The sequence below is a fragment of the Setaria italica genome, chromosome VII, assembly GCF_000263155.2.
Source record: "Setaria italica strain Yugu1 chromosome VII, Setaria_italica_v2.0, whole genome shotgun sequence".
Lineage (NCBI taxonomy): Eukaryota > Viridiplantae > Streptophyta > Magnoliopsida > Poales > Poaceae > Setaria > Setaria italica.
The window spans coordinates 30,290,713-30,307,722 of NC_028456.1; the positions used below are offsets into that span (position 1 = coordinate 30,290,713).

At 43.9% G+C, this 17,010-nt stretch overlaps 1 protein-coding gene and 2 long non-coding RNA genes across 9 annotated transcripts; all 3 read left to right on the forward strand.

Annotated features, from left to right (window-relative positions):
- Nucleotides 1–1,331: 1,331 nt before the first annotated feature.
- Nucleotides 1,332–2,867, forward strand: LOC111258023. 2 transcript variants are annotated; one of them, XR_002678652.1, is made up of 3 exons: nt 1,332–1,492; nt 1,646–2,317; nt 2,471–2,867. It is a non-coding gene; the product is annotated as an uncharacterized LOC111258023 (long non-coding RNA). The 2 variants fall into 2 exon arrangements; XR_002678651.1 differs by having other exon boundaries at nt 1,333–2,317.
- Nucleotides 2,868–4,373: 1,506 nt separating this feature from the next.
- On the forward strand, nt 4,374–9,310 carry LOC101774015 (putative disease resistance protein RGA4). The gene is given in 5 exon segments (XM_022828104.1): nt 4,374–5,034; nt 5,199–6,307; nt 6,310–7,723; nt 8,121–8,973; nt 9,069–9,310. Coding segments are annotated over 5 exon segments (3,768 nt in total). The 5' UTR covers nt 4,374–4,733; the 3' UTR covers nt 9,160–9,310.
- Nucleotides 9,311–11,333: 2,023 nt separating this feature from the next.
- LOC101767533 lies at nt 11,334–15,638 on the forward strand. 6 transcript variants are annotated; one of them, XR_002678409.1, is made up of 3 exons: nt 11,334–11,569; nt 11,677–14,576; nt 15,013–15,638. It is a non-coding gene; the product is annotated as an uncharacterized LOC101767533 (long non-coding RNA). The 6 variants fall into 6 exon arrangements; XR_001164549.2 differs by having other exon boundaries at nt 15,281–15,638; XR_001164550.2 differs by having other exon boundaries at nt 11,677–13,809; nt 13,898–15,638.
- The last annotated feature ends 1,372 nt before the right edge of the window (nt 15,639–17,010 follow it).

A 17,010-nucleotide genomic window follows, 5' to 3' on the forward strand; every position in this document is an offset into this window, starting at 1 on the left:
AAATACAGCGGCCCCCGCTGAATGCATGTAATTGTCTTTCTGTTCATAAAATTTACTATGTGTACTTGTGTACTTAGGTAAAAGGCTCTTTAGGCTCATGGAGTCAAGAAGCCAAGTTAGATATAGCTGTATTGTATGTAATTATCTATAGATATCTGAGTCAGACTGAACCTACTAATTGCAGATGAACTTGGTAATCTTTTTCTTAACTGTAGACCTGCTGTTATTCACTCTGCTGGTATTTCAGTCCTTGTGTTTTTTTTCCATTGTAGTTTCATCTAATGAAGCTGAGCAAAAGGAATGGGCCGAATGGCTATCTGGTGTCCGTGTCTTGATCATCCATGGGTGCCCTCGCCTGATGGCGGTGTTACCTCCCCTGCCACCATCTACAAATGCTCGAGTATCAATTAATGGGCTTTCAACACATCCAAGAATAAGAAGGACATACAGTCGAAGTTTGTTGATCACATCCTCTAATGAAATGACAAAGCTTGATGACAAGATTTTGGCTTTCCAAAATCTAACAGAGATTACATCGCTGCACATTGAAGACAGTCCAAATCTGGTGTCTCTTTCATCTGAAGGCTTCAGGAAGCTCCTCAATTTAAGGGAGTTGGAAATTGTCAGATGCGGCAATCTGGTTTCATCATGTGTCAATGTTGTTTCTGAAGACTGGAAAACTATGGATTGTCCTGCCCTTCCATGTCTCACACGTCTCCGTATTGAGTCATGCGGTAGTGTAGCTGGGAGGTGGTTAACTGAAATGCTGCCGCATATGCTCTCCCTTGAGAAATTGGATATACACTGTTGTCCCCAGATACAATCTATATCAGTCCATTATACCAACCAAGAGGAACATGTCAGTTTTTCTCCATCCCCAGAACGCATACCAACACGCTTAGCCCAAGATGAATTCCACTTGCACATCCCGTTAAATGTCATCTCAACACTCAGGAGTTTACATATTCAAAGCTGCCCAGAAATGGAGTTATGTGGCAGCAAGGAGTGGTTTAGAGGATTCACCTCCCTTATGGAGTTAAAGATTTCATATTGCCCGAAATTGCTCTCTTCCACGAATGAGAAGTTCCCCCTTCCGCCGTCCATCCAAGAGATGCAAATCGAGTGTCTCCCGACTAGGCTGCAGCCTTACTTTCTCGAGAATCAAACATCTCTCAAGAACTTGGTAGTGGGATGTAGCCCGGATTTGCACTCTCTACGTCTGCATTTCTGCACAGCTCTGGAGGTGCTGGAGATCTACAATTGTGGACAACTGGCTGTATTGGAGGGCTTACAATGCCTGAACTGTCTTCGAAGATTGTACATTCAGATGAATCCTAAGCTGTCTGCTGCATGGGTTCTCAAATGTCAAGATCAGGAGGGAAGCACTCACACTCTCCTTCCTCGATCACTTGAGGTACTTCGCATCAAGGCTCTCCAGGATGAGACTGTGCCCTATTTGATGGCTCGCCTCCCTTCCCTCACCCAGCTAGAGGTATGCGATAGTCCAAATTTGACATCTCTGCCTCTGGGTTCCCTCACAGCATTGAAAAGGGTGTTAATTAATAGCTGTGACTCCCTGGCATCTCTGGAAGGCCTCTTCTCTGAACTAGAGATATCTGATAGTCCAAATTTGACATCTTTACAGCTAGGTTTCCTCAGAGCATTGAAAAAGTTGGATGTTCTATTCTGCAAGTCGCTCGCTTCACTGGAAGGGTTGCAATCCCTTGGGAGCCTCACGGATTTGACAATATTGGGCTGTTACAGCATAACTCCGTGTTTGAACTTTATGTCACAACAGGCAGTGGGATTTAATCTATTCCCTAGACTAGAAAGAATTAAGATGGATGACTTTTCTGCCCTTACAACGTCTTTCTGCAAGCATCTTACCTCTGTACAGCATCTAGTTCTACTTGAGAATTCAAATTCAAATATCAAAAGGGCCTGCCTTACAGATGAGCAAGAGAAAGCACTTCAGCTCCTCACGTCTCTGCGAAAGCTCCGGTTTATTCACTGCAAGAATCTCGTACATCTTCCTGCTGTGCTACATAGCCTTCCTTCCCTCAAGAAATTATTTGTCCAGGATTGTCCATGCATCGCAAGGCTTCCTGAGAAGGGCCTTCCACCTTCATTGGAAAAGCTTAAGATCATTGACTGCAGTGCAGAGCTAAATGAAAAATGCAGAATGCTTGCAAAAATGATCAAGGTCAAAATTGATAGGGGATATGTAAACTGAGTGCTCGATGGCTCCGTTGGATGAGCATTTGTGCCTACGACTCTACGAGACACGCTACCTTGGCTGCCGTTTTCCACTTCTTAGGTATGCTTACATCAGTACCTTGTTATCTTCAGAGTCTGTCGATATCATAATATTGTTGCCTCTTGCTAAACTCTCTGTTGATACCATAACATCACTACCACTTGCTAAACTAAGCATTCTCTGTGCATGAACTTGGGAACCCGTACACGTCAGCTCGCTACTTAACGTGTTCAAGATCACCACACAAGTGCTGTCCAAAGGTCAAACGAGGTGCACCAATTCAGTAGATGCCCCTTTGTCCCTTAGATGGCCTATCATACTGCACGTGGCCGGATGCCTTTATGCAGGCACACAGCTGAGGATTTTTCATTTCTGGTATGCGATGAAAAGAACAGTCCGTTGGGTGACTTTTGGTTGAACTGATCGACATCTCGCCCTGCCAGGAACGCAGCAGATGACTACTCATTTGTTCATGAATTTAAACACGCCACCTTGTGATGTATTGGTGCTATTAGGAGTTCGGACATTTTTCCCATTCACGTGATGCAAACTGTATGTTATTATGCTCCCTCAAAGAAAAAAAAGGTTTCCTGGATTAGGCATTTTTATTTATATCTTGTGTTCTCGTATAATTATTTGTTACCAGATAATGTACTGACAGAAGAATTATAATTAGCTAAAATAATCTACAATTTAAAACAGAGGGAGTACTACGTTATAGTCTTCTGTCAGTATTAGTTAAGTTAGTTACCTCTGTATTTTGGCGTGTACCTCAAGTACATATTGCTATTGCTAGCTGACGGGTTAATCTACCTTTTGCGCCTCATGCGTCGTGTTTTTTTCAGTGAAAAGGGAAACCGTGATTCTTGTGACCCCTTTTGCAGTTTTGCTCATCCCTAGTGCGGAGAACACGTAGCACATGTAAATGGAGTTGTAGAGTTGAAGCAAAGGAAATGATGGGCCCTGATGCATTCAGGGGAAACAAAATCAAGCAATTCAGGCCGTCTTTTATGAATGAAGAGCGTCGGGTTTCGCTTCGATTCTCGGACTATCAAATTGTTTGGTTTAGGACTTGTCAGCCGGCTCAAATTTGGATGGCTCAGTAGTAGCTCATGAATGCAGGCGCGTATGTTTAGTACCACATTACTAGTTGATTAAGGTTGGCGTCAACTTATAAGCCTTTGTCCACCAGCCATAGTACCTTCGGGTTAATCCTTTTACACAAAGTGAGGATGAAAGTGTAAACAGGTGCTATGTGTACACGTGCTCATCCTTCAATGATACGGAGATGGTCCGATCTTCTCGACGTAGGATCGTTGAACCACATGTAGTGGTAAAAAGATAACTATTGTACCTAAGTTGCCATCGAACTCTCAATTCCTAGCGAAAAAGTAAGCACGATCTTCGACGGAGCGTCCGATTCCCCTTCTACTCCCACTCTATTATACCCCATTGGCGGACGCACGGGGGGGGGGGGGGGGGGGGGGGGGGGGCTGGGGGGGCTGCAGCCCCCCCTTGGGCCTGAAAATTTTTTTAACAGGTTTTCTTTTTAGCAAAAGCTCAGCCCAAAATAAATAACTATTGGCCTACATACTGCCCAGCACAACCATTTATTTGGTATTTTTCTATACTTATTATCATACTATTGGCCTACATACTTATTATCATAATAATTATTAGTTCAAGTGGTGTGAATTCTTGAAGATGCAAGACTCCATGTATTTGGTATTTTTCTATACTTATTATCATAATTCTATGTATCTTTGCCTTTGAGCACTCTGAATCAATCTTAGCTATATCTATTAGTGTACTGGGTTGAGCGAGAAAAAAAAATTTGGCCTATGATTTAGCCCCCCTCGTGGTCCGTTTCTGGGTCCGCCAATGTTATACCCTAAGTTGCCATCAAACCCTCAATTCCTAGCGGAAAAGCAAGCACGATCTTCGGCGGAACGTCCGATTCCCCTTCTACTCCCACTCCACTTTTCATCTGGCTGCGTTATGCTTTCTAAAATCTTCCGGTATGGATCCGATCAGGTTTTTGTGTAAGTTGTAGACGGCATAACTTACTACGACGAAGCAACCAAACAACCTAGCACTCAAATGGCTCAACGTGCAACACCGAATATAAACCAACTGCACTAGCTCGCAAAAGTGCATTCACATCCATTGGAAAATGATGCAGGAGTTGGATTGGGTCCCGAAGCACTCTCTCTGATAGGAATTTCGAAGTCGCGCACTCACGCAGACATTTTTGCCTTGCCGTTCCCACGAATTCAGACTATCTGCTTGTGCCTCACTTTTCCTCGCAACTTCCTTTGGCTTATCTTTGATCCACCGCCCTTCCCTTTCCATCTCTTTGCGTGATTGCGTCGTTTCCTCCCATCTCCATACATATCCACATTTGATTCAATATTTCAATTTCTTCCAGCTCGTGCAACCAGTGCTGTCTGCCTACAGCTGACTCAGGCACGGGACGATGCCGGCGGTTGGAGCTGTGGTGGATGCAGCCATCGGATGGCTGGTGCAGAGCATCCTGGGGAACCTCTTCACTGAGAAGCTGGAGGCATGGACTCGCAGAGTTGGCCTCGCCAACGACGTGGAGAAGCTCAAGTCGGCCGTGAGGTATGTCCAGATGGTGGTTGCTGCTGCCAAGGGGAGGAAGATCGAGAACGAGCCACTGGCACGGTCTCTCTCTGATCTCAGGGAGCTGCTGTACGACGCCGAAGACGTGATGGACGACCTCGACTACTACCGCCTCAAAGAACAGGTCGAAAGTGGTACGTGCTTCGTATACCGGTCCCATGGACTTGCTAGTTTTCGAATTTGTTCTACTCTATGCCTTTTGAGCGATTGGTCAAATTGTTTTCCATTTCCTAACTTATGCTACGATGGATTTCTCTTGGAATATGAAAGCAACGGTCTAGTTTTTTTTTTTTCACAGGCAATACTGGCGATGGTGCAGCTACCGGTGCACACAATGCAACAAATTCATCCACGTGGTCCGTAAAACAGCTTGCAGGCACCTTTTCCGGCATTTTGGGGAAAAGAAAACGAGAAGATGATACGAGTGAGATTTCTGTTATGATAAAGCACATTGCTGATAAATTACGGGATTGTGGACGTGATGTCAGTGACATTCTGAAAATAGATGGATTCAACTCCGCTGGAACTTCAAATCAGAGTCAGATTACAGCTCAGGACACACGTCTAACATCATCATATCTTGTTGAACGTAAAGTGTACGGGAGGGATGTGGAGAAGGAATCAATCCTAAAGCTCATGGCAAGTAACAGATCCAATGGTATAACTGTCGTTCCAATTGTAGGAATTGGAGGGGTTGGGAAGACAACTTTGGCCCAACTTGTATACAATAGTTTGGAAGTTGGAAATCATTTTGAGGTCAAGATATGGGTTTGTGTGTCTGATAATTTTGATGTATTTAGGCTGACAAGGGAGATGTTAGATTGTGTCTCTAAACAAACGAAAGTACAAACCAACAACTTGAACAGACTTCAGGAGGATCTAGCGAAACACATGGTATCTAGGAGGTTTCTTATTGTCTTGGATGATGTCTGGGATGACATGAAAGAGCACTCCTGGAACAAATTATTAGCTCCTTTGAAACATAATCAAGCAATGGGTAATATGATACTTGTGACAACTCGGAAGTTATCTGTTGCGGAAATGACACGAACAGTTCAACCAGTCAAGTTAGGTGCTTTGAAAGATGATGATTTCTGGCTACTATTTAAAACATGTACATTTGGTGACGAGAAATATGAATATCATCCAAGTCTGTTCACTATTGGGAAGCAGATAGCTCGGGAACTGAAAGGGAACCCATTAGCAGCAAAAACTGTAGGTGCTTTATTGAAAAGGAATATTAGCATTGATAACTGGACACATATTCTGAATAATGAAGAATGGAAATCCTTACAGGACAGTGGAAGTATTATGCCTGCTTTGAAGCTCAGCTATGACTACCTCTCCAGCCACTTGCAGCAATGTTTCAGATATTGCTGTCTATTCCCGAAGGATTATCACTTTAATTTGGTGGAGCTGAGTTAGTTAGAATGTGGATTTCACAAGGATTTGTGCATGGAAACCATACTGGTAAAAAACTGGAGGATATAGGGAAGGCTTATTTGGCTGATCTAGTGAATTCAGGCTTCTTTCAGCATGTCGGAAGGCACCGGTTATATTCGAATAGCTTTGTCATGCACGATCTTATGCATGATTTAGCACGTGAGGTTTCAAGAGCTGACTTTGCAACTATAGATGGGACAGAATGTAAAGAAATATTGCCAACTACGCGCCATCTGTCAGTAGTTACTCATTTTGCATACTCAATAGATCAACATGGGAACGCAATTTCTTGTGAGAATTTTAAGAGAAAGCTGCTACTAGTTACGTCACTGAAAAAGCTGAGGTCATTGGTCTTAATTGGCAATTCTGGCCCTACTTTTTTCAAATGCTTCCAGAATATGTTTAAAGAAGCGGCAAGTTTACGATTGCTACAAATCTCTGCAACAACCTATGCTGATATTGGTTGTTTCATCAGCTATTTGGTAAGTTGCACGCATATTCGTTATATAAAGTTGAACTCTTATGGCATGAGGTGTGAGCTTCCACAAGCGCTGAGCAACTTTTTCCATCTCCAAGTATTAGATGTTAATACTTACGCAGATCCAACTCTACCCACTGGTATGAATAATCTTGTTCACTTGCAACATCTTGTTGCAAAAGAGGATGTGCACTCAACCATTGATAGGATAGGCAAAATGACCTCTCTTCAGGAGCTTCCCATATTCAGGGTTCAGAATGCTTGTGGGTTTGATATAAAACAGCTTAAATTCATGAATCAACTTGTAAAACTTGGAATTTATCAACTTGAAAATGTCAAAAGCAAACGAGATGCTAGTGAAGCACGACTGATAGATAAAGGGCACCTAGAGGCATTGTGCTTCTTGTGGGATTCTGATAGCACTAGTTTGGGGATTTCAGCAGAGACAGCGACTGAGGTTCTTGAGGGTCTTAAACCTCATCAAAATCTTAAACATCTTCAGATAATTGGCTATAGTGGCTATATCTCTCCAAGTTGGTTCTCCACTGGTCTCTCAGTTACATCTTTGCAGCTGCTTCATCTAGAGAATTGCAAAGAATGGAGAGTACTTCCATCTCTCGAAAAGCTTCCGTTCCTTAAGAAGCTTAAGTTGATTAATATCTGTCATGTAAAAGAACTAGGAATTCCTTGTTTAGAGGAGTTGGTTTTAACTGATTTGCCGAGCTTAGAGAAATGTGTTGCCACTTTTAAGAGGGAATTGGATTTTCATCTACGGGTACTGATCATTGAGAACTGCTATGAACTGAAGGTTTTTACTCCTTTTGAACTTCAGAACTTATGTTCTTCTGAAGTTGAACAAAGACCTTGGAGGTTGAGCCTGGAAGACACTAGTGCAGGTAATGGTAAGCATTCAGTTTTCTGTTTTTCCCTCAGTTGTTTAATAAAAGCAAACACCAACTTAGTTGGTTATTTCGGCTTTATATGTTTCTTATGCAGGCATTTCTACATGACAGTAATGTGATAGAGCTCTTAATTTAGCAATTTGCACACTTGCAAAATAGTGACTTTCCTTTCACAGTTGTTTTCTTGTGTTTTGTCATAACTAAAACGGTAGGCAGAGTCCAGAAGCAACAATGGGTGTAGCTTTATGTTCAAGTACCACAATCAGACTGAACTTATTAATCTAGCAAACAAACTGGTAATGTATTTCTCTAAGGAGAAGATTGTATATGTTTTTAGCTCTAGTAATCTCTAGTTCACTCAGTATATTACAATCTTGATTTCCTTTTCTTTCTGTAGAATTTTCATCTGCTGAAGCTGCACAAAAGAAATGGTTATCTGGTCTCCGTGTGCTAAAGATACATGGATGTCCTCGTCTGATGTTGTTACACCCCCTGCCTCCTGCTGAAAATACTCAAGTATCAGTTCAACCGCTTTTAACGTATCCAGCATTAGAGAAAAATTCAAATGATTTATCGGTCATGTCCTCTAAGGAGTTGAGAGTGCTTGATGCCAAGATTTTGGCGTTCCAAAATCTAACAGATGTGACGTCACTGCACATAGGCCACTGTCCAAATCTGGTGTTTCTTTCATTTGAAGGCTTCAGGCAGCTCCTCAATTTAAGAAAGATGGTAATCGTCAGTTGTGGTAATCTGGTCTCATCATGTATTGTGCCTGGTGTCTCTGAAACCTGGAATGCTACAAATTATCCTGCCTTTCCACGTCTCGGACATCTAAAAATTGAGTCGTGTGGTGGTATAGCAGGCAAGTGGTTAACTGAAATGCTGCCCCATATGCAGTCCCTTGAGGAATTGGATATAGAGGATTGTCCCCAGATGAAATCCATATCAATCCATCGTCCCAGACAAGAGGTGGAGACTGGCCGTTTGGCTAGTCAAGCAGTCTTACCACGCTTAGCCCAAGATGAATTCGGTTTGTACATTCCACTAAATATCCTTTCAACCCTCGAGAAGTTACATATTCGAAGGTGCCCAGGAATGCAGTTATATGGCAGCAAGGAGGGGTATGGAGGGTTCACCTCCCTCACAGAGTTAGTCATTACAGGTTGCCCCATGCTGCTTTCTTCTGCGGATGAGAGGTTTTCCCTGCCACCATCCGTCCCAGATCTTCATATCGAGTTCCTCCCAAGAAGGTTACAGCCTTACTTTCCAGAGAACACCTCTATCAGATTTTTGTTAGTGCATGAGAGCCCAGATTTGCAATATTTAAATCTGCATTTCTGCACAGCTTTGCAGGAGCTCCAGATCCACAATTGTCGGCAGCTGGCTGTATTGGAGGACATGCAATATCTGAGTTCCCTTCGAATCTTGTCAATTGAGATGAATCCTGAGTTATCTGCTTCATGGGTTCGGAAGTGTCAAGAGGTGGAAGAGGGAAGCAGTCATGCTCGTCTCCTTCCTCCATTACTTGGGAAACTAAGCATCAGACATCTTCAGGATGACTTGGCGCCCTATTTGCTGGCCCACCTCCCCTTCCTCCGCTCTTTAGTGGTATTGAATAGTCCGAACCTGATATTTTTGCAGCTCGGTTGCCTCGCAACACTGAAAAACCTGTGGATTGAGGACTGCCGTTCCCTCACATCTCTGCAAGGCTCCCTGTCCTATCTAGAAGTATGTTTTTGTGATAGCCAAAATCTGACTTCTCTGCAGCTGGGTTCGCTCGCAGCATTGAAAGACTTGACAGTTTATAGTTGTGACTGGCTCACTCCACTGGAAACCTTGCCATCCCTTGGGAACCTTACTGATTTGGCAATATACGACTGTCGCAGCATAGCTCCATTGTTGGAGCTTTTGTCGCGACAGCCTGAGGGTTTTAGCATATTCCCCCAGCTGGAAAGACTCTATGTTGATGACTCATCTGCTCTTGCCACGTCTTTCTGCAAGCACCTCACCTCTCTCCGTTACCTAAGAATAACTGATTCAGATGTGATCTGCTTTACAGATGAGCAAGAAAAGGCACTTCAGCTCCTCACCTCTCTGCAGGATCTTTCATTTTTGGGTTTTCTGAATCTCATCGATCTTCCTGCTGTGTTGCACAGTCTTCACTCCCTCAAAAAGTTAGACGTCAAGGGTTGTCCACGCATCTCAAGGCTGCCTGAAAAGGGCCTTCCACCTTCACTGGAATTGGTGGCTATCGAACGATGCAGTGAGGAGCTACAGGAACAATGCAGGATGCTCACAACAGGGAAGCTAAAGGTCCAAATTTACAATTATGGTTGAACTGGCTGCTGGATGGCATGATGGATACACATTTCTTCCTGTACACAACAAGCTGCTACTGTTAGCCTTCTTCCGCTTTTCAGGTACACACGCATCATAGATCTTGTTACCTTCGCAATCTGTTAAAAGCATACCCGCACTGCCCTGTTGCTAAACTAAACATTCATTCTGCAGGAACTTGGACACTCGAAGTCTTCAATCTCATCGCAAAAGTTTCACCGAAAGGTCAAATGGAGAAACAGCTCAGTATAGAGTACACGCCCTTCTTCTTCAATTTTCCTCCCTAGATGGCCTATCATACTTGCGCACGGCAAAATGGCCTTGTGCAGACACGCACGCAGCTGATAAATTGGAAGCTCCAGTTACGGTATGTGATGAACAGATCGACAAGGTGGGAACTTGAGTTCAGCTGATCCACATCTTGCCGACGTCGTGCAAGAATCTAGCAGATAACTCGAGTACTCATTTGTGCAAGAATTCAATACGTCAGCCTATGATGTGTTGGTGGCCTGGTGCTACTTGCTATTACAGATTTTTTTTCCATCCTTCCCTTGTGACGCAATATGGATCTAGCATTGAACTTGAGTTACAAGATAGTTTCTGTTACTAATATGTATATCTGTTACTGGTTTCTCCGTCTTCTGTCAGCACTAGTTACGTGTATGTAATAGCCACGGGTTAACGTAACTGCATATGCCCATATGCTTGCTGTTGAATCAATCTAGTTGTGTTCTACTCCCGTGAAGGTGTGGCCACTGTTTCTGTAACGTTACCAAGCAATCTGGGGCAACAAATTTGATCGCACAGTTGCACTTGGAGTCTTGGATTCTGTTCCATCAAGGAAGAACGGGAACTGCTGCGTGCTCGCTTGTGTTCCCGCTGCTCTCATGCTTGATCGCCATTGCCGGTTGTTACTTGCTCCTGCCAGTGGAATCGGTGTACACGTACGCAGAAAGACGTGCATCACGTTAACACTGCTGCTGAATTGATGGCCCGTACTTTTTCTTTCAGGTGAAGCGCGGGAAACGTTTCATAGTTCAACAGCTTGACTAAATGTAAATTTCAAAAAGGAAAAAACTAGAACAAAAAAAAAGTAAAGGATGAGGCCCGTTAACTCGGTGGGCCTACCGGGCTATCATTTAGACGGTCCAGTTCCAACACTACCGGCCTCCCGGGCCGCCATCGTCGACGTCGTTGACGTGGCCGGGATCGTCGTGTTGCACTATTTGCCGCTCGACACGATGTTGGTGGGCCCAGATGGAGAAGCCGAAGAGGGGTGGCTGGTGTTGGTGGAGAGAGAGAGAGAGTCGGGAGCCGCCTCAAGGACAAACTGGGAGACCTGGGCGCGCGAGGTGGGGCTCGCCGGCGATGCGCGGCGGCTCGAACGCGAGATGAGGGCCGCCGAGGCGGTGCTCGCTGCTGCGCCAGGGAGGGGGCCTTTGTCGGGAACGAGACGCTGTCACGTTCCATGGACGAGCTCTATTAGTCTACTACCGCATCCAGCGAGAGGTCTAGGATTTTTTTTTTGTTGCAATTTGTTCAAGCATTCAAACTCTTTTGCTTCTGTTGGTAGTTGCACACAGTAAACTACTGGCATTAATCCCCCTCTTATGCAGATGGTGCTGCTTCTATTCTATTTGAAGCAATGGATTTTCAGTCAAATCTCTTCTTCGACCTTTCATCGTGTACTGAATCCTAAAGACATGGGTCTCCAAGGCTGTAGATTCTGTCATGACCGTTCTGGGGAATAAAGGTAAATAGAAGAGGAGCCAGCTCAAAATATCATGTGCAGCTTGATAACAAGTGCCATACCTCTGGCAGGGAAACAAAACTGCAAGCCTGTTGAGTAAACGGTGATCCTGTGTAGAATGCTCTCCATCTGGAGAGCTCATGTTGATATTGCATGGCTGTGCCTAGCTAGAACTTCTGTTCCAATTGAACATAAGGTGGATGGGAGGGAAATAGACAGATGAGATAGTAGAGCTATTGATTAATGGGAAATCCAGTGACCTGCATGTTCCTCCAACTCCAATAGTTGGCAACGAAGAGTTAAGAAGACAACTCTTGCAAGATTTGTGTAACATGATCAAAGAATCAGATATCACTTTGATTTGCAAATGGTAGAGTCGTCTCTTGTTCCTCTTGCCAAATGGTCTTCCAAGTTATTATCTGTATGTATCATTGGGTTTCAGCATCCCCAACAATGGAAATACCAAAGGATTGGTCATTCTTTACAGTTCAGTCTGAAGAGTTGAGCGTCTTGGATGAGAAGGCTGCGGCATTCAACTACTTGACTAGCATACTTAACTTTCACATCATAAGCTGCCCCAGTCTGGTTTCTGTTTCACTTCAAACATTCAGTAAACTCATCTATTTAGAGAGATTGCAAACAAATGACTGTCCCAGGTTGATCTCACCAAGGAGAATGCTACATGGGTCTTATACAATGATAACACACAAAGCCTACTTGCACCTTTTGCAAGATACTTAGTAATTAAGCTCATGTGTGTGTGGTCTCTTTGATCTGCCTAGGAAGATATCTGTTAAGACACTAATTTGACCCATAGAAGAACAGATCAGACAACTGTCGTTGCTGTATATTTCCTTTTCTATTACTTCATCAAGAACTGCTTTGACGCAGTTGAACAGGTTATATTGAAAATTCTGCACCTCTACATATTTGTGAAGAAATTGCACATATCTGACTGTCCTGAATTAGTATTTTTCAACAGCATGGAACACAGGATTCCCAAACTACTGATATCCATGGTGCATGAAAATAAAATCTATCAGAAGTTCCTCTTTCCACCATTACTCATACAGTTTGAGGCCAATCATTTCCTTCAGATGCTGTGGTGTGCTACTTTCCAAGGAAATCATATGTCGCTCAGGATTGTCACTGAGGAACAACCCAAGATTAGAATCCCTGAACCTGCATTATAGTAACAATTTGGTGCAAACGGCAGTCTTCAACTATGTGCACTTGGCTGCATTGGAATTGCCATATCTCAACTCCCTTCATGAACTTGCAAAGAATCCCAAACTTTCCACTGTAACACATGAATTGTACTACCAGGCCCAAGGAAGTGGGGAAGATCAAGACTGGAGGTCTCAATCTCTATCCCAGACTGGGTTGGCTTGATACTGACGACATTTCTCTCCTCAGTTTGTCCTTCTGCAAACACCTCTTTGCCCTCCCTTCTGGTTCCGGCACTTAAAACTTACTAGCTCGAGAAGACATGACAGGATATGGCTATACTATTAGAGCAACAAGAGAGCACTTCAGTAATTAATTTCCCTCCAGGAGCTACAATTGCTCTGCTGCAATGCTGCTCTAGGTTGAGCTGTAATTGTTACTTGCAGCAGGTCTGCAGTGCCTCCCTCAAGAAGTTGGGAGATTGAACATTGCCTAGCACCTCTAGGTTGCTGGAAGAGCCCGCTTGCATCAGTGGGAGAGTTGGAGATCAGAGGGTGCAGTCAAGAGGTAAACAAGCAATGCAGGCTAAAACGACGAGCAAGCTTAAGGTTATAATTGATTGGAAGTTGTGGTGTGATGCCGCCTTTGACTTTGGTCAAATGGGCTATTGCTGAGCCTCTCTTGAAGGTTCGATCATTCAGTTTGTTCTCTCAGCTTCCTCCTGTGAAGTTAAACATGCAAGCTGCTATTATCTTCACCACTGGCGGTCTATAGTCACCATCTTCAGCAAAGTCTGAGGGTTTCACATGTGCTGCAAACACATACACACAAAGTATGTCTCCTTGAAATTTAATTTATTTGATCGGTGTCATTTGTGGTATTTTAGGGCACTTGTCATCCTGATGATAACTTCAGTGCAGTTTAAACATATGCTTATTATAGGACTTTTTATAAGCTAGAGATAAACTGTTGGGATGCAATCTTGGAAGAGTGTGCTGATGGAATGCGGGTAAATGTTCTGGGTGTTTCACTGCTTGGGTGCTTCGCCACTGGTGCTAATCAGTAGTCATTTAGGGTACGCTTCTCAAGAAAAATTATTAAAGCTGTGATGGGTTATTGCATTTCTATATCTTACTGATATCTGCAGTCTTGATGACAAGGTTCAAATACTGGAACATTATTCAGATGTAAAAAAGGCTTCAAAGTAAGGTGCCCGTAACGTGAAATATGTTTGACTTGTAACATACCTTTCCCTCGTATGTTATTTGTTTTTCCGAACAGAATGGAACAAGAAAACTACTTCTTTTCTTGTACTGGTTGTAGTTAAGCACATGCTTTTCAAGGATGACAACAGCAAGTGTCACATCGACCGGTCACCCTCAGACATGAGTGCACAACTGCGCCACCTGCAGGGCCAGAAACCGAAATCTCTGTGCTTCGGTTTCGGTTTGAGGAAATTTCATAAAGGTTCAAGAAACAAACAAGCTCTCAAGAGTCAAGTCTATGGTTTGACTAACTCTGGTTGCATGTACCGGGCAATCTTTCTAGACAAGAACCTGAAGTAGCTAGGCTTCCTGGTGGATCCCAAAACTTATACAGGTCAGTGCAGTTTGAATTACTTTGTACTCGTTTTTATTTGTCAAATTTGGATAAAGTTTGTACTTTTACCAGGAAATCTGGAACAACTCACAATTCAGTCAAAATTCGCACAAATTTGATTAAATTTTATCCATAAAATAAAATCACCCTCAAACCTGTTTGAATGAGAACCAGACCAGCAAGCAGTGGAGTTTGATAGAATTTTTAAACCTATAACATTAACCTCAGAGTATGTGTATGTCTAAGCTCGGTTTCGGTTGCGGTTCGGGTGCTATAACATTAACCTCAGAGTATGTGTATGTCTAAGCTCGGTTTCGGTTTCGGTTCCGGTTCGGGTGCTGTCCTAATCATCTCCTTTGACATGTATATGCTCCCTCCTCCATAGTTGTTGTCTCCTATAAAACCTCATAGTTGTTGTCTGCCTCCTCCATCCAAGCTCGAAGCAAACTCATTCCCTCCTGCGCCAAGCATAGTGCACGGCTGGCAGTATACAGAAATGGACGTCCTTGGCAAGATCGCGCGCGCCATCTCTGACGCCCTGCAGGACCCTGGGAAGCTACCTGGGGCGCTGATTCTGTGTGGTGTCCTCGAAGCCGCAGCGGCGCTCTCCCTCATCTTCTTCAGGGTGCCGGGGGGAGTGTTCCTCCACCACGGCGAGTCCTACTACGGTGTTCTAATTGCCGTTGTGGTGTTTGGGCTCGCAGAGGCGGCTGTAGGCTTCTGGGTATCAGCGGACCCCAGCGGGCGGCGAGCCATTGGTAAGATCATCATGGGACTTTCCATTCCGCCTCTGATTGTCGTTGCCAGCCTTGGAGGTTTTTCTTCTGCTGCCCCGAAGTAGCAGTTGCTTCAGACAGTGGATCTGTCAATGTACGTATGTAGTACTGCATGGATTACTATCTTGGTTTAGAGCACTAGTTTCCAGTGCTGGGTGTCAATTCCGTGTATTTCAATCACGAGACCAGTGGTGTCAGTTGGGGCTCTCCATATGTTTGTTGTAATCTTATTTATTTGTTTGATTTTTGTTATATCATGGCCTTTTGAGGCAAATTAATGTTGTTCCATAATTTGTTCCTCACAAGAAAAGAAAAGTGTGATTTTCCGAGGTGCGTGGCCAATTGGCTATTACTATTATGATAAGAAGCTAATGCATGTATTCCATCATTCATCAATGTCAAAATGCTGTGCTGAATGTTGATATCTAGTCTTGGAAGAGTCCTGCTGATGGAACTGAAGTGAACATTTCAAATTTCATCGCCTCTCGTTGGCTTAAAATCAATACTTCTCGTCTATTTGAGTGACGCTTCTCTTCCAATTGTTTCAGTTGTAATGGTGATACTGGAGCTCTGGTTTCGCCTGTTATGCCATAGAGAAATCGGAGACTGCCTATATATAAAGAAAGAGTGAATCGGAAACGGCAGCACAACATGCTGTTGCGTCCGTGTGCTGCGTACATTGCCCTACAAAGTATGGGCAAAAAAGGATTACTACTTCTCCTTCTTCACATTCCCCATATTTCTCCCTTCGGAGCTCGGCTCCGTGAACCTTCGATCAGGGAGGGATTCAGGGTATCCGCGCGAGGAAAACCGAGCCTTGGTGCGGTTTAAGTTTCGGATTAAAGATGTCCTAATCACGTCGCCGTCTTTGCTACACAAGTTGGCCTCCTTTTGACCACAGAGGTTGTTGCCACAACCTGATTACATCGTTCGGGTTTTGGTTAAGTCTTCGGTTCTTCGGACTTCGGTTATTATACGTGTCATAGTACCCTTAATTAAATTTTTTAAGTTATTGTATTCCCATGATCGAAATTGACGTGGCCAACAGAAAAAAGGGTCTCAATCTTAATTCCCGAAGGAGCAAATGCAAAGAAGCTCACAGAAGATCAAATTCAAGGGGAAAAAAACAAATATGGCAACCACTGCTGTAAATATGAGCTCACAGAAGATCAAATTCAAGGGGAAAAAAACAAATATGGCAACCACTGCTGTAAATTTTTCATAGTAAGATCTGCAATCTATGAGCATAACCTTCTTCTTTACCGAATTACTAGTACAATATACTAGCGCAGTACGTGGGAGCTCAATGGTGTTTACTGTATGAAGGCACACTTAACTGACATGTTAAAGACTTTCGGGGCGTTTGCTTCGGCGGCAGACGACCCCCCGAACTGTGCAGAAATGGTGAACTTCGGCAGCGGGGAATCACGGGTGCTCAGTCGGCGGGCAGCGAGTGGCAAAACATTCCAGGGTTAGTGAAGAAAGGAATGAGCATTCGTTGAGCAGCAATGCTTCCGGAAGCTCACAAACAGCAATGCTCACACGGCCGAATTGGATCGGTCGCTCTCAAGGCTTTTGCGTACAGGGACCAGGGAGGGAAACTGAAATGCTCGGTTTTCATTTCGGTTTTCGTTTCGGTTTTCAGCTTCGAAAAGGCT